We start from the raw sequence: 26,203 nt of genomic DNA, 5'->3' as shown, positions 1-26,203 counted from the left end.
CTAATTTAGAATTAGTTTACAAGTACATTAGACTTACAAAATATTCTACAAATAAACATTGAGTGTAAAGAACACAAAATATTAGCAGGTCAAAATACACTACTAGACAGACACTCTGTAAATTCAAATCAACATCTGACAAAATTACACAGTTAGATCAAAACATTGAATCATTCAACCATTATTGGACAGCAGAGTTGATGGATGTTACTACTCGTTAACACTCGTAAGATGAGGAATGAAGTGGAGGAACTATCACTCAGTGACCATAGGCCCTGATACTGAACAAGTGTGTGTGATTGCCTGGACAGGACATGGATGCAAAGGTGGTGCAAGGTGAGGCAAAGGTGGGGAACCAGTGTCCTGTACGGTCAGAGCTTTAAACACGTACTTGTTCCCTCCTCCGACACCATACCCAGCCCCTCTGCCTTGTTCTGTCTCTCAAAGGCATTCAGGTCCAGGACACTGCCATGAAAAACCAACACTTTTCTAAACATACATAGTCACCTTTAATCAAACTTCGTAAGCTGTTGACTCAGTTTTCCAGTATGTATGTAAGTTCTATTCTATACTTGAGTAATTCAGGGGTGAAGACAAACCTGCAGGTCTGCATTAGAGCCTGGACACTCAAAAAGAAGCCGACGTCCCTCTTATCCTTCAGGTATTCAAGCATTTTCTGCAAACAGATAGTGAGACCAGTCAATAACGATTATAACCTCAGGTCAGATGGACAGAGCCCACTGGGGTGACACTAACCTGTTGAACCTCAACGTTACCACCGTTTAGGATGGAGATGCCCAGTTTAAGAGTGGAGGACACCATGCAGCCAGTCTCACCTAGATGGAGTAAAAAGTACTCTTTACCATTCTAGATGACGGGTATAAATAGTCTTCGTAATGGGTCAACCATGACAGGTATCCTTCAAATACGCGCACCGTGACTGAGAGACGTTGACTTGTAGGGCTAGCCTGTAGGGAGCGTGCATGATGTACTGTACAGGCTGGGGAAGTACCTTTGCAAGCGCTGATCATCTGCAGCACCATCTCAGCCGCCCCACGGTTGTGGAGACGGGACTGCTGATATAGGAGCCTCTGCTTCTCCATCTCTTTTTCCTGCGATAAGAGACACAGATGCTGTGACTGTGTCCTGGTGGTCACACATCCCACCCCGCAGTCACTCTGCATTCACACAGCTAGTTCCTAGCTGGCTAGACGTTCTCCCTAACCTCCACGGACTTACAGCCGTAAATGTTTTAATCGTGCAGGCCTATAGTTGTACATGCTACATGTCACAGGCGGCTGGTGGCACCTTCATTGGGGAGGACGGGCTCAACAGAATGTCTGGAATGGAATAAATGGAACGGTATCAAACACATAGTTTCCATGTCATTATTATGAGCCGTCCTCCCCTCACCAGCATCCTGTGCTACATACTGTGTCTGTCTACATTTGATATTGTTTCTCATTCTCAGTCTCTGTCTCAATTTCTTTGTCATTTTCCTCTCATTGTGTGGAAAAAAACGAATTCAAACCTGCATGCTTGGTGTGCTTTTTGACTCGTTTTTCCACTTTTCATTAGCTTTATATCACCTGTCTGTTTCATTCTCACTCCCCGGTTAATTAGTCATGGAGTCGTTACACTAGTTCTTCACGTTTGCCGACTTGAGCAAACGTTCGACTACAGCAAACAGCCCCGATGTCCTTGCATAATGCAGTGGTAGCAAATGCAAAGGGACCATACAGGATATATTGAATAACCACAGCTTCTCCCCTGGTGTCTTATAATCACATTTTGAACTTCACACAGCCCTCCGAGTGGAGCTGTTCTGCTCAAAGGAATATGATGACGTTTCTATTTTAAAAAACCCAAAACATCTCTTTGTCACAGAACCACATTTACTGTAATGCAGTTCAGCATATATAAAAAGGTATAAAAAGGAACCAGATGTAATACTGTAACCAACATTTTCTTTAAAACAAGATTGAATTCAAACAAAATACAGACATGTTTTATCAGTATCCCCACCCACAGCCTCCCACCCTCCTAACCCACCCACACCCACCCAAAGCGCCACCCACCGCCCGCGTATGCCTGACCATGGTCTACCCAGTAAGTGTGGTGAAGGTGCACTTGGCATTACTTAGAGGGTTTCCAATCCATGGAAACAATAGTTTTTTGGGGGATAAGCCCTGCCTGAGGTATAGTATAGTCTGTCTACCAGTGAAAGTGCTGTAACTATGTGTACACATACTGTTACTGTATGTCTGCCTATGTGTCTAGGAGAGTAGACTGGCTTTCACTGTAGTCTATTGGTCAATACGCTAAGTAAGTATGGAAAGGAACAACATTGATTAGTAACATTCCGTCAATAGAAATTAATGTGTTATGCCAGAGTAAGTGGGAGAGCGGAAAGAGAACATGGAACTGCCACGGACAGAAGTCAGTCAAAGGTTCATTAGTTGGTTACGGTGTGAGAAACAGACAGGGTCAGTTCTGTTAGAGATTCCCATCCGAGAAACAGACAGGATCTGTTCTGTTAGAGATTCCCATCTGAGAAACAGACAGGATCAGTTCTGTTAGAGACTCCCATCTGAGAAACAGACAGGATCTGTTCTGTTAGAGATTCCCATCTGAATCTACATGAAAGACCATACAGTACACAAGGGGTATGAGCTGACAGTGATAGGCTAGACTTGGGACAATGTGTAGTAGTATACATGTAGCTAACAACATGGCTAATGACCTCCTCCACTCTAAAAGGTAACTATTTACAGAATTCCTATTCATCCAAACATACCACTTACTATATATAAATATTAAAATATACCGATATACACAATTTATTAGGTACACCCATCTACTACCAGGTCGGACCCCCCTTTGCCTCCAAAACCAACCGAATTCTTCGGGAATTGACACGTTTCTCAATAGGTATCAAGGGACCTAACGTGCGCCAAGAAAACATTCCCAACACAATTACACGACCAGCCTATACCGCTGACACCAGGCAGGATGGGGCCATATAATATACGATATAAAGGTAATGCCGCATACGCCAAACCCTGTCTCTGCTTGGTCCGACGAATCCCAGTTCCTGTTGCGTCATGCCGATGGCAATCTTTTTCCACTCCTCAATTGGCCTGTGTTGGTGATCACGTGCCCACTGGAGCCTCTTCTTCTTGTTTTAAACTGATAGGACTGGAACCAGGTGTGGTCATCTGTTGCAATAGCCCATCCGCGACAAGGATCGACGAGTTGTGCGTTTCGAGATGCCGTTCTACAAACCACTTGTTGCACTGCGCCTATATTTGCCTGTTTGTGGCCTGCATGTAAGCTTGCACAATTCTTGTCATTCTCCTTCGACCTCTCATCACCAAGCCATTTTCCCCACAGGACTGGCGATGACTGGTTTTTTGTTTTTCTTACCATTCTCTGGAAAACTCTAGAAAATGCCGTGCGTGAAAAGCCCAGGAGGCCGGTCGTTTCTGAGATACTGGAACCTGAGCGCCTGGCACCGACGATCATACCACGCTCAGTCACTTAGGTCACCCGTTTTGCCCCTTCTAACGTTCAATCGAACACTAACTGAATGCCTTGATGCCTGTCTGCCTGCTTTATATAGCAAGCCACGTTGCTCACTGTCTGTAGGAGCGAACCATTTTCGTGAAACGGGGTGGTGTACCTAACAAACTGGCCACTGAGTGTATATACAAATTATGGAAAATGTCATTTGTATTTCTGGCAAAAAAAATGGAGGAGCCATTATATCTTGACAACATTAATTTGACCCATGTAAACACATTCTGCCTGCCAAATTGAAGGAATATACATCAGTGGAACTTTGTGCTTAGCAGGTAGGTCGATGCTTTAGGAGGGTCCACATGATTTTTGTATGGTCTACAGTAGGGTTGCTGAACTGGCGGCCGTAGTTGGCCCGCAGCAGGTTTCTGAGCAAACATTATTATTCTCTTTTTATATATATATATAAAAATAAAAATACTTTTTTTTGATGGACATAAAATTCTGTAAAAACACCAGGAAATCAGCCCCAAGTGATTTTAATTTTGGAAATCTGTTCCCAAGTATTCCCACGCATAATAGAGAAACGTGATCATATACAAATGTAAGCAAAGTTTGAAATGATTGCTTTAGTCCAATATTATATCTGTTGAGGCTTCTTTCAATCAATTTGCAGTCTACAAATGATTTGTAATTATGATCCAACCCCCCCAACCATCCACTCAATCATTTTTTCCCCTGCGGCAGAAACTAGTTGATGATGCCTGGTCTACAGAATGTGTTTTTTTCCCGGATCACTTTGTCATGCAACATCTCCAGAATGTTAACCACGATGTTAACCACAATGGCAAGGTACAATCCAGAAACATTTGGGTTGACGCAAAACACACATAAGGAGAAAGAGGGACAGAACATTTTTGATGAAGCAACACACATACAGTAGAAAGAGAGATGAAACAGACAGGAGAGACAGAAGAAAGACATATGCATGGGGGCTGATGTGCAGTGAAAAGATGTGGTCACTCGATGCGTCGAGAGCTACCGCTCCAGTGTCTCCCCGGTCCCCTGTCCCTGGTCGCCCCATACCAGTTCTGTCTGTCGCACCTCAAAGGACATCTCATCCTCAGCCCCTTCCTCCACCTCCTCTCCCCCTTCGTCCTCCTCACCAATGTGGCAGCTCTACAACACAAAGAAAATGAAAAAAAAAACATCAAAAAAACATTACTTACTGTAAACAAAACAACAACACATTAAAATACAAATAACCATAACACGCTAAAATGTAACCCCCTAAAATGTCATTCAAACAAAGATAACTCACCTTTGCCATAATATCAGCGTAAGCCATATATAGGTAATCTGTATCAAGTTTACTGTAACAAACAGAAGGACCAGAGGTTTAGGCAACATATCAAAGGTGTGTTGAATTCAAATCCAAAAGCTGCTCAACTAAAATACTCGAGGGAGAAAGAGGAGTCCCACCTCTTTTCTGTGAGAGCAGTTCGGCTGAAATGCAAAATGAGCTGGTGAAGGGGGTCTGGCTTGGTCTCCGTCTCTTCCTCCTCCTCTCCTTCCTGCTCCATGGCTTTCTGTGTGAGAGAAAGAAATGTGGGAGTAAAAACTATAGGAGGAAAAACTCTCAGATCCTGAAATCCTCCAAAGGTGAGTCAAGCATGCGGCGGCAGAGCTTACAGACAAGTCGTCTATCATTCTGTCCTCAAAGGAGTAGCCCTCGGTATGGATCCAGTTGCGTTTGTACCCTTCCAAGAACATATTGGAAGCTCTATGCCTGTGAGTCAGACAGAAAAAAAAATGTTAGTATCTGTATTTTACTTGTGGCTGGGTGTTATTAAATATACAGTGGCACCAAAAGTGCTGTTGTTGATAATGGACAGAATGCGGTCGGGCCATCGCATAATTGGAATATATTACTTCTACAGAATTTCCATGTGGGCGAGGATGTTGGAAATTTGACCAAAGCCCATTGGATGATAACTTGTTTTTAACTAGGAAAGAAAAATGTATAACCAACTTTTTCCCGACATAACATAGGTACAGCAGATCCCCTTATTGTATGGGACACTTTTAACATTTACATTTGGAGGCCATGCAATTCAGTGCCCATCTCTGAAGCAAAAGCAATTTAGGTCGAAAGAGTCCATAGGAAAATGGAAGGACTAACAGTACAGATAAACAGCAATAAAAAGAACGGTACCATAGAGGCTCAGAATAAGTTAGAGGGAAAACAAAAATAAATGGAGGAATTTATTCAAGAAAGTGAATATATACTACCGTTCAAAAGTTTGGGGTCACTTAGAAATGGCCTTGATTTTGAAAGAAAAGCTAATCTTTTGTCCATTAAAATAACATCAAATTGATCAGAAATACAGTGTAGACATGGCTATTGTAGCTAGAAACATCTCATTTGTAATGGAATATCTACATAAGCGTACAGAGGCCCATTATAAGCAAGCATCACTCCTGTGTTCCAATGTCACGTTGTGTTAGCTAATCCAAGTTTATCGTTTTAAAAAGGCTAATTGATCATTAGAAAACCCTTTTGCAATTATGTTAGCACAGCTGAAAATGGTTGTGCTAATTAAAGAAGCAATAAAACTGTCCTTCTTTAGACTAGTTGAGGATCTGGAGCATCAGCATTTGTGGGTTTGTTTACAGGCTCAAAATGGCCAGAAACAAAGTATTTTCTTCTGAAACTCGTCAGTCTATTCTTGTTCTGAGAAATGAAGGCTATTCCATGTGAGAAATTACCAAGAAACTGAAGATATTGTACAATGCTGTGTACTACTCCCTTCACAGACCAGAGCAAACTGGATCTAACCAGAATAGAAAGAGGCCCCGGTGCACAACTGATCAAGAAGACATGTACATTTGAGTGTCTAGTTTGAGAAACAGACGCCTCACAAGTCCCTAATTGGCAGCTTCATTAAATAGTATCCACAAAACACTAGTCTCAACGTCAACAGTCAAGAGGCGACTCCAGGATGCTGGTCTTCTAGGCAGAGGTATACCAAACCTTTTTTGATATACTCAGAGGACAGTTATAGTATCGGACCGCTTTCATTATTACTGAAACAGGATCCAAGTGGTACATATAAAGATATAGTCCATTAAAAAAATTGGAGGCCTCTTACACTACAGTGTTGTGATGCAAAAATGAGAGTAAAATGCTTAGCGCATAGAATTAAAAAGGTATTTGTTGGATATTATTAATCAAAATCAGACAAGTTTTTTACATGGACAATACATTGGAGATAATATAAGACAAGCACTGGAAACAATAGAACACTATGAAACATCTGGGAAACAAGGCCTGGTATTCATAGCTGACTTTGAAAAGGCTTTTGATAAATGCCTGGAATATTTCAATTTTGGAGAATCTCTTATAAAATGGGTTAGTTATGTATAGTAACCCAGGTGTAAAATAGTAAAATAATGTCTACTTCTCAGAAAGTTTTAAACTGTCAAGAGGAGTAAAACAACGTTGTCCACTATCGGCATATCTATTTATTATTGCCATCGAAATTTTAGCTGTTAAAATCAGATCCAACAATAATATTAAGGGGTTAGAAATCCAGGGCTTAAAAACAAAAAGGTGTCATTGTACACTGATGATTCATGTTTTCTTTAAATCCACAATTTGGATACCTCCACAGCCTCATAGAGGATCTAGGTACTTTTTCTAACCTATCTGGATTAAAACCAAATTATGATAAATATTACGTATTGGATCACTAAAAAATACAACTTTTACATTACCGTGTAGTTTACCAATAAAATGGTCTGACGGGGATGTGGACATTCTTGGTATACATATCCCGAAAGAAAGAAATGATCTTATGCCAATAAATGTTAATCAAAAGTTAGCAAAAATAGATAAGATCTTGCTAGGCAAGGGCTGATTTCAAGGTTTTACTACTAACCTACAAAGCATTACATGGGCTTGCTCCTACCTATCTCTCTGAATTGGTCCTGCCGTACATACCTACACGTACGCTACGGTCACAAGACAAAGGCCTCCTAATTGCCTCTAGAATTTCTAAGCAAACAGCTGGAGGCAGGGCTTTCTCCTATAGAGCTCCATTTTTATGGAATGGTCTGCCTACCCATGTAAGAGACGCAAACTCGGTCTCAACCTTTAAGTCTTTACTGAAAACCTACACTCGATCCCTCCGATGTCAACAACTACAGACCAGTATCCCTTCTTTCTTTTCTCTCCAAAACTCTTGAACGTGCCGTCCTTGGCCAGCTCTCCCGCTATCTCTCTCAGAATGACCTTCTTGATCCAAATCAGTCAGGTTTCAAGACTAGTCATTCAACTGAGACTGCTCTTCTCTGTATCACGGAGGCGCTCCGCACTGCTAAAGCTAACTCTCTCTCCTCTGCTCTCATCCTTCTAGACCTATCGGCTGCCTTCGATACTGTGAACCATCAGATCCTCCTCTCCACCCTCTCCGAGTTGGGCATCTCCGGCGCGGCCCACGCTTGGATTGCGTCCTACCTGACAGGTCGCTCCTACCAGGTGGCGTGGCGAGAATCTGTCTCCTCACCACGCGCTCTCACCACTGGTGTCCCCCAGGGCTCTGTTCTAGGCCCTCTCCTATTCTCGCTATACACCAAGTCACTTGGCTCTGTCATAACCTCACATGGTCTCTCCTATCATTGCTATGCAGACGACACACAATTAATCTTCTCCTTTCCCCCTTCTGATGACCAGGTGGCGAATCGCATCTCTGCATGTCTGGCAGACATATCAGTGTGGATGACGGATCACCACCTCAAGCTGAACCTCGGCAAGACGGAGCTGCTCTTCCTCCCGGGGAAGGACTGCCCGTTCCATGATCTCGCCATCACGGTTGACAACTCCATTGTGTCCTCCTCCCAGAGCGCTAAGAACCTTGGCGTGATCCTGGACAACACCCTGTCGTTCTCAACTAACATCAAGGCGGTGGCCCGTTCCTGTAGGTTCATGCTCTACAACATCCGCAGAGTACGACCCTGCCTCACACAGGAAGCGGCGCAGGTCCTAATCCAGGAACTCAGACTATAAGGTGAATAATAATATAATAATATAATAATAATAATATAATAGTTCTCTCACGTCACCCCGCTCCTCCGCTCTCTCCACTGGCTTCCAGTTGAAGCTTGCATCCGCTACAAGACCATGGTGCTTGCCTACGGAGCTGTGAGGGGAACGGCACCTCAGTACCTCCAGGCTCTGATCAGGCCCTACACCCAAACAAGGGCACTGCGTTCATCCAGCTCTGGCCTGCTCGCCTCCCTACCACTGAGGAAGTACAGTTCCCGCTCAGCCCAGTCAAAACTGTTCGCTGCTCTGGCTCCCCAATGGTGGAACAAACTCCCTCACGACGCCAGGACAGCAGAGTCAATCACCACCTTCCGGAGACACCTGAAACCCCACCTCTTTAAGGAATACCTAGGATAGGATAAAGTAATCCTTCTCACCCCCCCCCCTTAAAAGATTTAGATGCACTATTGTAAAGTGGCTGTTCCACTGGATGTCATAAGGTGAATGCACCAATTTGTAAGTCGCTCTGGATAAGAGCGTCTGCTAAATGACTTAAATGTAAATGTAATGTAAATGATTGAGTATAGTCTGGCCCAGGAGTGGGAAGGAGAACGGAAAGGCTCTGGAGCAACGAACCGCCCTTGCTGTCTCTGCCTGGCCGGTTCCCCTCTTTCCACTGGGATTCTCTGCCTCTAACACTATTACAGGGGCTGAGTCACTGGCTTACTAGGGCTCTTTCATACCGTCCCTAGGAGGGGTGCGTCACTTGAGTGGGTTGAGTCACTGATGTGATCTTCCTGTCTGGGTTGGCACCCCCCTTGGGTTGTGCCGTGGCGGAGATCTTTGTGGGCTATACTCGGCCTTGTCTCAGGATGGTAAGTTGGTGGTTGAAGATATCCCTCTAGTGGTGTGGGGGCTGTGCTTTTGCAGCCTCCAGTATTTATGCTGCAGTAGTTTATGTGTCGGGGGCTAGGGTCAGTTTGTTATATCTGGAGTACTTCTCCTGTCCTATTCGGTGTCCTGTGTGAATTTAAGTGTGCTCTCTCTAATTCTCTCTTTCTCTCTCGGAGGACCTGAGCCCTAGGACCATGCCTTAGGACTACCTGACATGATGACTCCTTTCTGTCCCCAGTCCACCTGGCCGTGCTGCTGCTCCAGTTTCAACTGTTCTGCCTTATTATTATTGGACCATGCTGGTCATTTATGAACATTTGAACATCTTGGCCATGCTCTGTTATAATCTCCACCCGGCACAGCCAGAAGAGGACTGGCCACCCCACATAGCCTGGTTCCTCTCTAGGTTTCTTCCTAAGTTTTGGCCTTTCTAGGGAGTTTTTCCTAGCCACCGTGCTTCTACACCTGCATTGCTTGCTGTTTGGGGTTTTAGGCTGGGTTTCTGTACAGCACTTTGAGATATCAGCTGATGTACGATTTGATTTTGATTTGCTACCATGGAAAGGAAAATACCTATCTATTGTGGGGGAAAAAATCTCCCTAACTCCTTAGTCATATCACAGTTCACCCATTTGGTTATGTTCTTGCCTACACCTAGTGACCCGTTTTTGTACTTACACAAGCAAAAAATATCAAATTTGATTTGGAATGGCAAGCAAGACAAAATTAAAAGGGCCTATTTATATAATGAATATGAATTCAGAGGGCAGAAATTATTAAATATTAAAGCATTAAAGGCATCAATCATACAAAAGTTATAATTCAATCCAAACTGGTTCTCTAGCAAATTAGTAAGAATGTTGACCCCCATGTTCAAGAATGGCCTTTTTCCCTTTATTCAGATTACAACCTCTCACTTTAGTTTATTTGAAAATGCAAAAAAAATATTGTTATTTTTAAAACAAGCCATAGAAAGTTGGTTGCAATTTCAGTTTAATCAACCAGAAAAGACTGAACAAATAATACAAAAAATATTGTGGATACTCAAATATAAAATAACCATTCTTTTTTTATATAAAAAAAGTATAAACTTTGTAAATTATATCATAAATAGAACTGGTGGAGTTTTGTCACACATGCAACTAACAAAAATATATGTAAATGTTTGCTTTACCCAAAATTACAACCAACTAATTGCAGCATTACCGCAAAAATGGAAGAGGAAAGTGGAAAAAGTAAGGAACTGGTCTGTCGGCCCTGCAATAAAGACCAAAATGTGTTAAGGAAAATTGTGATAAATTAAAATATGTACCAGTTTCATTTAAGGACCAAAAAATAAAACAGCTGTACCCTATAGATTGCAAAATAGATGGGAAGAGATTTCGATGTATCGATTCCATGGAACGTGGTTTATGAAATGATACGGAAAACGACACCGGATTCAAAACTTTTTCAATTAAAATTATTATACAAAAATCTTGCAACCAATAGAATATATATATATCCACATATATGGGGGATACAAGCTTCCCAGCTCTGCAGATATTGCTGCGAAGAGTCAGAGTCATTAGGTAATTTATTTTGGGGACTGTCCATATGTAGCTAATTTTTGGTCACAGGTTCAGGAATGGCTGAAGAATTGCAACATTTACCTGGAGCTAAATCTGCAGATAACACTACTGGGTGATTTGAAAAGCCATAGTCAATCAATCAATAATACTTTCAGCAAAACATTTTCTTTAACAATCTATAGAAACTATGAAAATAGAAAGGTTCAGAACTTTTGTGAAGCATCACAGCGCAGTTGAAAAATATACGAAAAATAGAAGTACAATATGGATGGTGTTAAGAGATAGATGGGAGGAGTTGAACGGAGCTGAAGGGTGGGACTAAAACAAACTAAATATAACTATTGTAAAATAGATTGTGTACGTAAAATGTACAAGCTAGAAGTAGAAGCCTTAGTGTTGTTGTTCATTAGTTTACTCCAATTAGGGGAGGGGGATGGTAGTGGAAAATATATTTTTAAAAGATGCGTGTGTATACACACATACACACATATATATATATATAGTTGAAGTCGGATGTTTACATACACCTTAGCCAAATACATTTAAACTCAGTTTTTCACAATCCCTGACATTTAATCCAAGTAAAAATTCCCTGTTTTAGGTCAGTTAGGATCACCACTTTATTTTAAGAATGTGAAATGTCAGAATAATAGTAGAGAGAATGATTGATTTCAGCTTTTATTTCTTTCATCACATTCTCAGTGGGTCAGAAGTTGACAAACTCAATTAGTATTTGGTAGCATTGCCTTTAAATTGTTGAACTTGGGTCAAATGTGTTGGGTATCCTTCCACAAGCTTCCCACAATAACTTGGGTGAATTTTGGCCCATTCCTCCTGACAGAGCTGGTGTAACTGAGTCAGGTTTGTAGGCCTCCTTGCTCGCACACACTTTTTCAGTTCTGCCCACAAATTTTCTATAGGATTGAGGTCAGGGATTTGTGATGGCCACTCCAATACCTTGACTTTGTTGTCCTTAATTTTACCACAAGTTTTGAAGTATGCTTGGGGTCATTATCCATTTGGAAGACCCATTTGTGACCAAGCTTTAACTTCCTGACTGATGCCTTGAGATGTTGCTTCAATATATCCACATAATTTTCCTTCCTCGTGACGTCATCTATTTTGTGAAGTGCACCAGTCCCTCCTGCAGCAAAGCACCCCCACAACGTGATGCTGCCACCCCCGTGCTTCACGGTTGGGATGGTGTTCTTTGGCTTGCAAGCCTCCCCCTTTTTCCTCCAAACATAACAATGGTCATTATGGCCAAACAGTTCTATTTTTTGTTTCATCAGACGGGAGGACATTTCTCCAAAAATAATGATCTTTGTCCCCATGTGAAGTTGCAAACCGTAGTCTGGCTTTTTTATGGCGGTTTTTGAGCAGTGGCTTCTTCCTTGCTGAGCGGCCTTTCACGTTATGTCGATATAGGACTCGTTTTACTGTGGATATAGATACTTTTGTACCTGTTTCCTCCAGCATCTTCACAAGATCCTTTGCTGTTGTTCTGGGATTGATTTGCACTTTTCGCACCAAAGTATGTTCATCTCTAGGAGACAGAATGCGTCTTCTTCCTGAGCGGTATGGCGGCTGCGTGGTCCCATGGTGTTTATACTTGCGTACTATTGTTTGTACAGATGAAGGAGGTACCTTCAGGAGTTTGGAAATTGCTCGCAAGGATGAACCAGACTTTTTTTCTGAGGTTTTGGCTGATTTCTTTTGATTTTCCAATTATGTCTAGCAAAGAGGCACTGAGTTTGAAGATTGGATGTATTTCAAGACCTCAGGTACACCTCAAATTGACTCAAATTATGTCAATTTGCCTATCAGAAGCTTCTAAAGCCATGACATAATTTTCTGGAATTTCCCAAGCTGTTTAAAGGCACAGTCAACTAAGTATACTTGAAATTGTGATACAGTGAATTATAAGTGAAATAATCTGTCTGTTAACAATTGTTGGAAAAATGATTTGTGTCATGCACAAAGTAGATGTCCTAACCGACTTGCCAAAAATATAGTTTGTTAACAAGCAATTTGCAGAGTGGTTGAAAAACAAGTTTTAATGACTCCAAAAAGTGTATGTAAACTTCAACTGTGTATAAAGTTTACATACATATAGGTTGGAGTCGTTAAAACTGCCAAGTTCTCATTTATAACTGCGACCTGGCCAAGATGAAGTAAAGCAGTGCGGCACAAACAACAACACAGAGTTACACATGGAATAAACAAACATACAGTCAATAACACAATATGAAAAAAGTATATATATACAGTGTGTGCAAATGAAGTAAGATAAGGGAGGTAAGGCAATAAATAGGCCATAGTGGCAAAATAATTATAATTCAGCAATTAAACACTGGAGTGATAGATGTGCAGAAGATGAATGTGCAAGTAGAGATACTTGGGTGCAAAGGAGAGAAAAAAACAGTATGGGGATGAGGTAGTTGGATGGGATATTTATAGATGGGCTGTGTACTGGTGCAGTGATCTGTGAGCTGCTCTGACAGCTGGTGCTTAAAGTTAGTGAGGGAGATATGAGTCTCCAGCTTCAACTGTAAATACACACACACACACACACACACTATATTTTCTACATTGTAGAAAAATAGTGAAGGCATCAAAACTATGAAATAACACATAGAATCATGTAGTAACCAAAAAAGTGTTAAAACAAATCAAAATATATTTTAGATTTTAGATTCTTCAAAGTAGCCACCCTTTGCTTTTGATGACAGCATTGCACACACTTGGCATTCTCTCAACATATAGGCTCTTAATGTTCATGTGTTCTTAATACGTTTTTAATGTTTTGTACATTGTGTATATGTGTGTATATGTGTTTAAATACAAGGCTGTAAGTAAGTCTCTCTGACCTGGGTAGGTTGTAGAGTGGCGTCATCCTAAAGCAGGCTACCACAGCCTTGCGTCTCTGCTTGGACAGCAGTTTGTGCCACACCATCTTCTTGGATTTGAAAGGGTGCTCCGTCTAAGTGAGAGAAGAAATAACTGAGAGAAACGGCACCACTGACATCATGCCATGTGTGTCAAGTAGGATTATAGGGACGCTGTAGGATTATATTGACGCTGTGGGATTATATTGACACTGTGGGATTATAGGGACGCTGTAGGATTATATTGACGCTGTGGGATTATATTGACGCTGTGGGATTATATTGACGCTGTAGGATTATATTGACGCTGTGGGATTATATTGACGCTGTGTGATTATATTGACGCTGTGGGATTATATTGACTCTGTGGGATTATAGGGACACTGTGGGATTATATTGACGCTGTAGGATTATATTGACGCTGTGGGATTATATTGACGCTGTGGGATTATATTGACGCTGTAGGATTATATTGACGCTGTGGGATTATATTGACGCTGTGGGATTATATTGACGCTGTGGGATTATATTGACGCTGTGGGATTATATTGACGCTGTGGGATTATATTGACGCTGTGGGATTATATTGACGCTGTGGGATTATATTGACGCTGTGGGATTATATTGACGCTGTGGGATTATATTGACGCTGTGGGATTACATTGACGCTGTGGGATTATATTGACGCTGTGGGATTATATTGAAGCTGTAGGTTTGAACATGGGTGTATTACTCTACTCACCACTTCAATGTGATAGAGCACAGCTGACACCTCCTGCACCCTCTTCACCACCTTATCTGGAGCGTCAGCATCTTCCGCCTTCCCTGCCATCTCCTTATATAGGGACATCTGCCAGCGCATGGACGGGTTCTCTACCTGGACACAACACACACACACACTGCAGCTGGGGGAACACACACTGCAGCTGGAGGAACAACATGTATCACTTTCCTGTACCTACCCACTCCATCTTACCTTGCCTTGAAGATGCAGGTTGTTTTGCAAGAACTCCCTTACTTCCTCATCAGTGTCCCTCTGGAAGAAAATGTTTTGATATTTATTTTGGGAACAATTTCTTTGTCTAGATATACAGCCCTATGGTCCGGCACATAAGACTAGTCTACATGGTTACTATGGCAGAGTTATTCAAGACAGCCGAGGGAGGGCACACTACCAACGAGTATCGGATCTTGGCCAGGTTGATAAGCTCATGATCAGCAGGGGAGCACATGTTGAGGCCGATGGGGAGCATCTTTTTCAGGGCAGCCACAATAAGTGACGTCTGCACCGAGTAACGGTCTCCCCGTCTCTTCTTCTTGGTACGCTCCACGTCTGAGCCACCAGCCTGGAGAACATAAGGAGGGACCAAGGCGTTACGCATGTCTTCCTCATACATACGGTTGGCGCCACAACCACTATGCGGGGGCACTGTACCACGTATCAAGTAACACTGCTTAGCATTGAACCCATGACAGCACTGATTCAATGTCACAACACGCATTATTCCCAACTTGCTACTTGTATTCCAGTGGACATGTGACCATTTCTTCTCATTTGAATGACCTGTTGAGTTAGACAGTGTCCCCCTACCTGTTCACCCGGACAGTAGCTCTCACAATGCCAATAATTAACACCCTGTAATATCAAGAGCCATGGACTCCTCTCTGAACCCTTCCGTCTAGGTCACTTCCTTTACATTACCATATCCTTCAGTGTTTGCGGCATGTGGACAAGCAATGTACTGAATGAGCAACCTACGGATACCCGGAATGAGGGCTACATCTCAGCACCATAATGATCTGAATCTCTGTACTCCTGGCTGGTAAGGGGAGGGGAATGTGAGAATGTAATAGTGTATTGAGAAGGACTGGGGGGGTTGGGGCTGGGGGGGGTGATGGGGTTGGGGGACGACAACTGAAAGGAATCATTCTAATCTGTAGGATAGGAAATCAGTCAAACTGCACATATAAAAACATGCTTACAACACACACATTACGTCCACATGAAAAACCATCCAGCATTCGATGGAAACACAACCTTCTGCGGTATGTTTCTCAGGTGAGTTTGGCACCAGCAGAACTAGGTGAAGAATGAATAAGTTATATGGTGTCGGAGAGTAACAGACGCTCCTGTTGAAAACACACAAAACGATTTGCTGTTAGTAGCATCACGTTGATGGGAACTAGAATCAGACTGAAGGTGTTAGCTACCAACTAGCAAATCACACAAGCAAACCAAATGTCCGTGGGATATGTTCCGTCGCCCCTGTGCTTTTCTCCCGCACTCCTGTGCTGTTTCTGTGAGGGAACATTGTCTGTTGTCTGCCCTCTATGACGTCCTCAGCAATCTTGTATGTGTGTGTCATACAGCAGGCTGAGGATGGCCAAAGGAGTGAAATAACAGGAGCCCGTAGTAATGGCCGCCCCACAGAACAGGAAAGGATGCAAAGCCTATAGAGATCCTATTAATTTAGTATTCTAACTGCTACTTCTATGGCAACGTTCGTACGAACAGAGAACGTGTCGTAGATAAATGCACTGAAGGACTAAGGGAATCTGCAGTGGTGAAAAGTGAGAGCAATGTGTTACAGTGAACTGCTCTACGTAGATGCAGCTCAGAGTACGAAAAAAGTGCATCTAGCTTTTCCCCGTTACGTTCCCCTGTGAGTGTGTGTGTGAGTGGTAGGAGTGTTTCAAAGCCACTGATAAGTCCAGGCAGATTCAACCGCTTCTCCAAACCAGTACTTCAATGCAAGGAGTGTGTTACGAATAAGGCTCGCTTAGAGGAAGGTGGGTGCGATGGTTTTAGGGGAGATTTTAGAAGACAGGTTTGATTAAAATAGAATGAGGTGAGGTAAAGTCACATCAGGCATATTCTACATAGGGTAGTATAGAGCTTGTCCCAGAGACCTGCTTCGGTCCTGTTAAATATAGTGTCAGGTCAGGGTTAAAGTGGGACAGGTGGGTGGGTGGAGACTGACTGGGAGACATGAAGAAGCTTAGCCTTGGTCTGACGCAGTTAAAGGGAGTGAGTGCTGAGCGCAGAGAGGGGGGCTAACATCCCCTTGCGGAGTGAGCTTGATCACAAACGCTATAGACCAACCAACCTTCAACAGAAAAGTAAAGACATGACAGGATGACTCCAACCCAACTACAATCAACTAAGTGCAAACTCATTGGCAGGATGATGGCACTCTGCTCCCACTGCTGCTTTGGGCAGGCCAAGTGCGGAGCCTAGTGCCATGAGCCCGACTCTAAGGCAGAGTACTTTCATCAAGCTCCTCCAGACTCCCCCCGTCACACACTGGCAGGACTGAGGGTGGCCCACGATGGCCCGGCCCTTCGTCCAATAGTGTTGTATCAGTATGCTGCTTTTCTCTGGCCTTTTCTACTGTGCCTGTCACACACTCGGTCACACAAGTGTGTTTATGAATGTAATTCTATGCAGATGACCAGTAAACGTTTTATGAGGGGTTAAGAGCTGGACGTTTAGCTGAGTGTATGTCACCGTCTAGATATGTGAACACAAGCCAGTCCCCAGTGTTGTCGACAGTGTAACTGGATCTAAAGCATATCAGTGACGCATGTAAGTCAATTCAGACCAACTGTTTTCTATTTCTGTGCGTCATCGTGCAGATATAAACATGTGAAATGCTGGACCCAGTTTCGTCCCATTGGTGTTGCGGTAGAGTGCGAAACACGTAGCTAGTTACCGAGTGGACATGCACACCTGTCTCTATATAAAAAGTATTTGGCCGCTAGCTGTGTGTGGGTGTTGTATTGGAACACGCTAGAAGTGTGGTTGTGGTGTCCCGGTGTGCCAGTGTGTCGGAGGGGTTGATGAAAAGCCCCTCAAAAGTGAGGTGCCATGCGGTCAGCACAGCGGTCGTGCAGAAACAAAAGTCTAACCTCTGAGTCGCTGCCCTGGAAACCCAGCATCAACACAGAAAAAGAGGACAAGGGTCAAAGAGAGAACACTTAACACACCTGCTATCGCTACAATACTCGACCTCTCTACTGGCATATACACGGACTAATCTTATAGATTAGGATCGTATGCTTCTCTTAGTCCTCAAACGGAGAGAGAGAGAGAGAGAGAGGCCAAGGCCGGCATGAAAAACATGGCTGAAAAGTTGCCAAAATGATCTAGCAAAAAACAAACATTTTTTAAAGGTTTCTGATATACAATACCTGCTGAAGATTTTGTAGGGAAAAGACTTGAAAGAAGAGCCTTTTCTGTAAGGTTATTGTCAGTGATGATACAGCATTGTGCTATGCAGATATTAAGTACACAGTTTTGAAAAATATACACCCAATTTGTATAGGTAAATTAAACACAATATGGTTTGCTCCAACAGGCTAGGAGAAGATCAAAAAATGAATTGACAATTAAGTAAGTCAGACATCTTCATTTTTTTTTTTTTGGTGTTGAAACATTTGAAAGCAAATGATGCAGGACGTGAAATGAAACGCCGGCTCCATGACCTCATTTATGATCGACGTTTCAGAAATCCATAGTCTCCCCCAAAATCCGCTGGCATCAGTCTAACGTGTCACAACATTTCAACGCTGAAGGTAACTGAACGGCTCTTTAACCCCAGATGGTCTCACCTTGCTCATCTTGCTCTTGCTGTCAGCAGTGAGGAAAGACATGTTATTAATCTCATTCATCACCACAAAGTTCTGCTCCTCTCGCTTGAAGTTCTACAGAGACACAAGAAAGAGAAAGAAAAGGAATAACATAAACAATAATAGTAGATTGGGTTTATATAGCACCAACTGAGGTACTCAAAGAGCTTTACACAGTAAGGGGGAAACTCACCTCATCCACCACCAATGTGTGGCACTCACCTGGGTGACGCATGGCAACCATTTTGTGCCAGAACGCTCACCACACATCAGCTAGCATGGTGGAGCGGTAAGGAGTGATATATGCCAATTAGGAATGATTAGTTGGCCATGATGGAAATGGGTCCAGGTCGGGAATTTAACCAGGACCCCGGGGTAAACGCCCCTACTGATACGAAAAGTGCCATGGGAGTTTTGAATGACCACAGAGAATCAGGACACCAGTTTAACGTCCCATCCGAAAGATGGCACCCTACACAGGGCAATGTCCCCTTCACTGCCCTGGGGCATTGGGATTCGATCATTTTAAGACCAGAGAGAAGTGTGCCCCATACTGGCCCTCCAACACCACTTCCAGCAGCATCTGGTCCCCCATCGAGGAACCGATCAGGACCAACCCTGCTTAGCTTCAGAGGCAAACTGGCAGTGGGATGCAGGGTGGTATGCTGCTGGTGATATGACAGAGAAAGTGGTCACCTTTCAACCATTTACTCACATGAGATTTGGACCAGAAGATGAAGACCTCTCCAACCATTCTGAAGAGCTCCTCTGCATCTGGGTCAGGGCATGTCAACCACCTCGCCCTGCAAATGGAGGACATCTCTTTGAGGTTTTAGTGACCAAGAGACCGCCAACACCACAACACACATGTAGGCAAAGACAACTGGCAGGGGGAATGGTGTCACGACTTCTGCCGTTGTCGATGCCTCTCCTTGTTCGGGCGGTGCTCGTCGGTCGACGTTACCGGTCTTCTAGCCATCATTGATCCATTTTTCATTCTCCATTGGTTTTGTCTTGTCTTCCTACACACCTGGTTCCAATCCCATTAATCACATGTTGTGTATTTAACCCTCTGTTTCCCCTCATGTCCTTGTCAGAGATTGTTTGTTTTTTATGCTTGTGTATTTTGGATTGGTGCCCGACGGGTTCTTGTGTCCACTTTTATTTATTATTGTACTTTGGCTTTGGAGTTTTGTTAAACGTTATTAAACTACTCCATTTATACCAAGTTTGATTCTCCTGCGCCTCACTTCCCTGACACCTACACACACAGCATTACAAATGGCTTCTGGCATGGAATGTTAGCATACAGTAGAATACTGGATATGAAAGGGTGTACATTTCTAAAGAAAACAACATGACTGGCCACTGGTTTGCCTGTGTGCTGTACCTGTTATTGTCCACATAGCGGATGAGGAGAGGGTAGAGGGCATACAGGTCCCTGCAGAGCACAGCAAACTCATCCCTGATGGTGCCCTCCTCCTCGTCCCCCTCGGCCTTCCCCTCCATACGCAGGTGGTCCTCCTCGGCCACCACCTTCCCTGTCCTCTTCTTCAGCTTCTCCATGGTGGGGATGAAATGGGACTTGAGCATCTCTGGCCTGGCCCTGCTCACAATAGGCTGGGAGAAGACTAGGGATAGAAGAGGAGTGGCCGTGGTGAGATGGCAAGAAAACACACACAGACAGGCATAGTACACACACAGCATTGTGGCAACCTCACCAGCCAGCCTCTTCATCCAGGAGGCCTCGTCAATGCCCAGGTTGTTGACCACGATCTTCATGATGCTGCCCAGCAGCTGGTTGAGCTGGTCAGAGGTGACGTCGGTGCAGATCTGGCCCTCCAGCTCAGGGAAGTTCTCTACTCCTCTTTCCCACCAGCGGGGCAGGTAGTTACACAGCATGGGCAGAGTGATCTCGATCACATGGGGCATCTCAGTGTAACGGGCACCTGATTCTGCCAAGTCCCCGATCTCTTTCAGCAGAACGTCAAGCTCTGGTATGTCCTGGCATAACTCCTGGACCTCGTTGGGCAGACCCAAGACTATGGACATGGACAGAGACAGAGCGAGAGAGACAGAGAGAGAGACGGGAGGTTAGAGAGAGAGACGGGAGGTTAGAGGAGAGAGTGTTGAGGAACTCAAAAGTCAGGGGTTGGACAGAGAACACGTCACAGGAGCAGATGGACACTCACTGGCTCTTTCTCTGGGGCTCTTGGTGGTGTAAACCGAGAAGGCATTGTACTCATTGAGATGGGGCTCGAGGTAGGCCACAGGCATAGCAGCCGCCAGATGGGCCAGACACTCCCCCAGGGCTGGCCTCTGCCTGGAGGAGGGATGTCATGGCCAGTCAAACTCACAGATGATCAGGTTTGTATTGCTGTACTGTTAACACAGAGAAACAGAGCCTGATCCAGACTCACCTCTCCACATGAGGGTTCTTGACACTGCCCAGGGAGTAGATGGCGCACATGATGCGGTAACACGACATCTGGAGATCATCCACTGACCACCACGAACACACATAAAAAAAACGAAAATGTTTTTATTTATTTTTTATCAACAAGACACCTTTTCAAAGTTTTGAGAGTAAGTAAACTGGAATGCTGTGTCATCACATGAATGCGGTGTCATGAATGCTGTGTCATCACATGAATGCTGTGTCATGAATGCTGTGATGGCATATGACTCACGCATGACATCATCTCCAAACTGGTGCTGAGAGATGTGGTCGAACAGGGAGGTGAGGACTGGGAGCAGAGCAATGGTGGTGTAGTTGATGTTCTGGGACACGCCTTTCACCTGCTGTAGACGGACCATACAGCAGGACAAGACATTTCAGACCAAAAGGCAAAAGTTCTGGAATTGTTCAATTCCTACCTGTTCTCTTGTAGACACTTTGCTCTTACCTGGTTGCCTTTAGACACCTTGCCCAGTTTGAGGTTCTCCACCATCTTCTCGATATCATCAGCTGCACCCTCAAAGAACGACCGGAGCCCTGCCTTCACAATCTCAGGCCCAGACTTCATCACCGTCCTGAGGAATTCAGAGCAGGGAGGGGAAAAGTACGGCTATGAGAAAATCTTGATCCAATACCTTTGTATTCGGATTGTGAAAACATTTCAGACAAGTGCCCGAATACCTTGCATCGAGTGATCGTGCCAGGATGTGAAGACAATTGACAATAGCAGCAGCGTCGTTCCCTGAAATAGTGCAGAGGGAAACGTAAGGGAAAAAAAAACAAATGACTGGACCAGACAGAACTAAATCATCAGGACAATGCAGATGTCTTACCGAAGAGAGAAACTCTGTGTCTCACCAGAGCAGCCATTTTACAGAAGATACTACGACAGGAGAGAAATCCAACAGAAAAGAGGCGGAAATGCAGAGAAAGGGAATGAATTATGAAAATAAAGGTAAGAGAAAAGGAGAAATTACAGCACAGGTTCAAAAGAGAGACTTGAGAGGATGAATAGAGATAAAAGTGTCTAAAGTCGACTAACTAAAGTGAGGCGTAACAATATACTTAAGACGATGTGACCGAGAGTTACCTGGCAATCATCTCTTTCTCCTTGTTAGAGGAATGTCCTCCACTACCCAGGACTTTGGCCGGTGTGGACAGGAAGTACAGACAGTGGTTTTTAAAGTACTGGTTGATCAGGGGCAACAAGATCTGAGACAAACACAGTTCATCATCACATATATCGTTATACCCCTGCAGGAAACATGTAACAGCTGAATCAAATGTCATCTGTCCTCCCCTCGAAAAAACGGGCCTGTTTCAAAGTGATTCTGCTCTCACCTTGGCAAAGAATTTGATCTCCTGCTCATGAGGTGACTTCTCCACTCTGCCACTGCTCACCACAGCCTCTGGAAAAAACACGCAGGAAAAAGATTTTGGAGTGTTGTTAACAAGTGAAATGTCAACACTGACATTAACTGAGCACTATTTCATTGGTTATTATCATCCACCCTCCTCCCAGAGTGCACTCTACCAAGATGAGCTATGAACTCTTGGGCGATCTCCATCCACTTCAACAGCTTCTGCAGGAAACCATAGGCGAAGCGCTTCTCGATAGATGAGATGTCTGACTCCATGTCTTTCATTCCTCTGGAGAAAGCATTAAAAAGCATGACTTGTTAATACATAGGCAGTTGCTTCGATGACGTCAATGACTTCTCCTTTTACCTGGTGACTGCAAATCCATTGAGTTGGAGAAATTTGAGAAGCTCGTGAGCCTTCTCCCTGTCTCGCGCCTTCTCCTTCGCTGTCAGGGTGTCATAGGGCACAAGCAAAGGGTGGGCGCCTCCTCCTACACACAGTCAAAACGCACAGAGTTGCCATTAACTTTGCTAAAAGTGAAAGGTGCCTGGTAATTCTGTAGTCTATATTCTCCCTTTCACCCCCCCCCCCACCGCAAAACAGAATGGCCTCTGACCTTTGGACTGCAGCTCCATCTTCTTTTTTCGACCCCAGGTGTTGTGATAGTTCTCTGCAAGTTGTTCTGCCATTGACTGGGCAAATGAGACATTAAAAGAAGAAAAAAAAACATGGTAAAAAAAGAATGTGTGAAGCAAATAAGACGGACGGTCCAGACTTCAGCGTCATCATACCTGCAGCTCCCTTGACAGTGCCGTGTGGGAGATTTCAATTGGTTGGGGACTGTAGCCATGGCTGGGGTCATATGTTGCCTGAAATACACATATTTGCATTCGTAACATTCATTAAGACTTTTCATCATCTCTGTCTGATCTGAAAAACGGTTTTTCCATCCTTTTTTTTTTTTATATTCCCACTTCTCTGTACCTGCGCAGTCTGAGAGATCTTCCGGGCTGCCTTCTTCTGCTCAGTCTTGGCTTCCTCTCCTTCCCTCGTTTGATCCAGAGTCCACTCCCATGCAATCATGGCCTTCATGGACTCTTTGATGGGCCAACGGTAGATCTCTTTGTCCTATAAAGGGAAGAGATCGTTACAGGCTGAGGGCATCAGTGAGCAGCAACATAAAGGCCTTCCGGTGGTTGACAGAAATCACTATGCATTGCGGAAGAAAATGATCAACTGTGCCTCTTACCTTCTCAGAGAATGTTTTGTACGGTCGGAGCATGGGGTGAGTTTTCGAATTTTCATCCAACATCTCTCCATACGTCCAATTATTCTGAATCTGCAGGTGAACAGACATGCAGCAAATTACTTCAGTTGCACAGTACATTGTACTGATGCACAGACACTTCAAGTTGATCTTTTTTTCTGACCTTTTCAAAAGCCCACTTGTCATGTGTGTACTCAGCATATCTGTTGATGAAGCCATCCAATCTCTCAGGGATGATAGTACTAGAATACAAAACATCGTAGACTTCAGTACGCCATAGTCATAACTTACTATACAGTAGCTAAAGGCAGAGGATATTGCGTAATATTTATGAAAATATCAACACTGTCCGTTGATACGGTGTCTTATCTATTTAAGCTATAAGGCCCGAGGAGGTGTGGTATATGGCCAATATACCACGGCTAAGGGCTGTTCTTACGCAAGACGCAACGCGGAGTGCCTGGACACAGCCCTTAGCTGTGGTATATTGGCCATACATCACAACCCCCCGAAGAGCCTTATCGCTATTATAAACTGGTTACCAACGCAATTAGAGCAGTAAAACAAATGTCTCGTCATACCCGTGGTATACGGTCTAATATATACCATGGCCTTCAGCCAATCAGCAATCAGGGCTCAAATCACCCAGTTTATCATTTGTTTTAGAGTATTCTCCTATTGGTTTACTGCCTTCTCCCATTCCAGGGTCTTACTTTGTGGTCTCCACTGGTTTGGGATCAAAGTTTCCCTCTGCATCCACCAAAGCTTTCTTCTCAGTCTTGGAGGAGTAGCTGGCATCTACATAATCTGGAGGGATGGCCCCAGCAATGGCGCATATGCACGGCATGGCAATTTTGAACAGCTCAGCATCAAATTTCTGAAACCAGAACCAGAGGACATAGCGAAATATTTGTCTTTACAACGATATACCAGATCAACGTTTTCTTATTGAAGGCAAACATTTCCTAGGTTTCCATGCAGCTGGTAGAGCAGTGTAATAGTGTAACCTTGTGGGCCAGGGACTCAAAGATGCCCCAGAAGAGTTTGCGGGTGAGATGCAGCTCCTCCTCTGATGACACTCCAAAGTTGCCCCAGCCGTTGGGCAGGCAATAGTACTTCCAACAACGCTCATAGTGATTGGTCAAAAGCTGCAGCCAACAAAATAACATTATGAAATCAGCTTAATCTGGCATGCTAACATCTGGATGATAATTTCATTGACTATCTTGACGTTTAGTTGTTTTGTTTCTATAAAGTTTTGATTGTCCAATGACAGGTTAAGACATGTCCATACCTTGAGTGGCATTTTGGCATATTCATTGAGAATTGGCACATCAAATACCAGCCTTCTCAACAGGTGTTGTAACATGGATGGCCGCAGATTCCTAGGAAATAGAGGCAAATAAATAAGCGCATGTAAATAATCTGAATAAATAATAAGAAATAAATGCATCAAGCATGGTTAAACAACTCACTAAAAGTGCACTGTGCAAATAGCTTACGGAAGAGGACATCCCAATGTCCAGGAGACATTGACATTAACTTATAGGGGAAACAAAGACAGAAATTCCACTTACGCAATGCAGAAAGACAGATTGTTAGATAACGACAGTTAGAAGGTGAACCGTGCCAGGGAAATAAGTCCAACTCACTTGCACAAAGCCATGAGACACTCCTCTATGACATCTCTCTGGGCCTTAGTGAAGGCTCGTCCGCGGGACAGCCGGTAGATGGTGTGCAGCATAGAGTCGATCATGATGGCCCGGTGGTCAGTGCCGGCGAACAAAAAGGCACACTTGGTGATGAGGGGCAGCACGGCCAGAGAGAGGTAGCGGTTCAGAGCCAGGGCCATCTCTGTGGTGCAGAAAGCCGCCTAGTGGGGAGAGATCCATTTAAACGGTCATATTCTCTGCATTCAAAAGACCACACACTACCTTTTCAATACAAAGCAAGTGTTCATATGGCGCCTAAATCAAAGAGGAGCATAAGAGCAGACAAAGTGAATGCCTTATGTAGTGTATATGAGTAGTGAGAGAGAGAAAGGATGACTCACTGTGTCCAGAGAAGCAGCTGCTCTCATGTCAGGCAGGAAGCCCACCTCCAGCACATGAAGCAGGAAGTCTTGGTTGTCAATACCATACACTCTGTCAAGGAACAGCACCATGGGAGCCTTGTGGTCCGGCACAAAACTGGAAGACATCTTGGGTTCAATGACGCTGTTATCTAGACATCATAAAAAGACAGAGGGAAGTTGAAGAGGAGAATAACGTTAGGATTCACATTATTGAACGATTCTGACTAATTACAGATATAAAATGGAATATATTATGATCAAACTAAACTTAAACCCTCTTTAGTTCCATTTCCTCATCAAGACGTTAAGATTCTCTTTCCTTGAGCCAGCACAAGAGTTCATTGAATCCAAACGGTTTTGCCTCTGACTCACCTTTTCCAAAGTCTGGTATCTGGACAGACAGGCTGATGACTCCCACAAGGTCCTCCATAGGCACCAGGGACCTCAGAATGGCCCTGATCCTCAGAGCCTCGCCCTTCCCAGCCTGGATCAAC

General features: G+C 43.8%; 1 protein-coding gene across 13 annotated transcripts in view; it reads right to left on the bottom strand.

Annotated features, from left to right (window-relative positions):
* Positions 1-26,203, bottom strand: part of LOC118390425 (ryanodine receptor 1-like) — a 73,207-nt gene that overhangs the window by 16,563 nt on the left and 30,441 nt on the right. For 6 of the 13 annotated variants that reach the window (XM_052457357.1, XM_035780980.2, XM_052457361.1 and 3 more), the window contains 38 exons: positions 26,082-26,202; positions 25,689-25,858; positions 25,288-25,508; positions 24,930-25,020; positions 24,643-24,783; positions 24,349-24,512; positions 23,799-23,877; positions 23,618-23,707; positions 23,353-23,496; positions 23,160-23,237; positions 22,985-23,060; positions 22,735-22,858; positions 22,541-22,656; positions 22,348-22,415; positions 22,097-22,218; positions 21,840-21,889; positions 21,688-21,748; positions 21,455-21,581; positions 21,239-21,350; positions 20,969-21,050; positions 20,741-20,871; positions 20,270-20,590; positions 19,939-20,179; positions 19,264-19,351; positions 18,531-18,623; positions 17,829-17,843; positions 15,095-15,265; positions 14,896-14,955; positions 14,662-14,796; positions 13,902-14,014; positions 5,212-5,308; positions 5,002-5,108; positions 4,841-4,892; positions 4,606-4,698; positions 1,013-1,112; positions 757-836; positions 600-676; positions 392-465 (listed from right to left, as the gene is read on the bottom strand). In XM_052457357.1, coding sequence (XP_052313317.1) covers positions 392-465; positions 600-676; positions 757-836; positions 1,013-1,112; positions 4,606-4,698; positions 4,841-4,892; positions 5,002-5,108; positions 5,212-5,308; positions 13,902-14,014; positions 14,662-14,796; positions 14,896-14,955; positions 15,095-15,265; positions 17,829-17,843; positions 18,531-18,623; positions 19,264-19,351; positions 19,939-20,179; positions 20,270-20,590; positions 20,741-20,871; positions 20,969-21,050; positions 21,239-21,350; positions 21,455-21,581; positions 21,688-21,748; positions 21,840-21,889; positions 22,097-22,218; positions 22,348-22,415; positions 22,541-22,656; positions 22,735-22,858; positions 22,985-23,060; positions 23,160-23,237; positions 23,353-23,496; positions 23,618-23,707; positions 23,799-23,877; positions 24,349-24,512; positions 24,643-24,783; positions 24,930-25,020; positions 25,288-25,508; positions 25,689-25,858; positions 26,082-26,202 — 4,285 coding nt within the window. The remainder of the gene's footprint in view (positions 1-391; positions 466-599; positions 677-756; positions 837-1,012; positions 1,113-4,605; positions 4,699-4,840; positions 4,893-5,001; positions 5,109-5,211; positions 5,309-13,901; positions 14,015-14,661; positions 14,797-14,895; positions 14,956-15,094; positions 15,266-17,828; positions 17,844-18,530; positions 18,624-19,263; positions 19,352-19,938; positions 20,180-20,269; positions 20,591-20,740; positions 20,872-20,968; positions 21,051-21,238; positions 21,351-21,454; positions 21,582-21,687; positions 21,749-21,839; positions 21,890-22,096; positions 22,219-22,347; positions 22,416-22,540; positions 22,657-22,734; positions 22,859-22,984; positions 23,061-23,159; positions 23,238-23,352; positions 23,497-23,617; positions 23,708-23,798; positions 23,878-24,348; positions 24,513-24,642; positions 24,784-24,929; positions 25,021-25,287; positions 25,509-25,688; positions 25,859-26,081; position 26,203) is intronic. The other 7 variants (XM_052457360.1, XM_052457364.1, XM_052457366.1 and 4 more) reach the window with 3 other exon arrangements.

Source organism: Oncorhynchus keta, chromosome 11 (assembly GCF_023373465.1).
Source record: "Oncorhynchus keta strain PuntledgeMale-10-30-2019 chromosome 11, Oket_V2, whole genome shotgun sequence".
NCBI classification, from domain to species: domain Eukaryota; kingdom Metazoa; phylum Chordata; class Actinopteri; order Salmoniformes; family Salmonidae; genus Oncorhynchus; species Oncorhynchus keta.
This window is presented reverse-complemented; position numbering and strand designations above follow the sequence as displayed.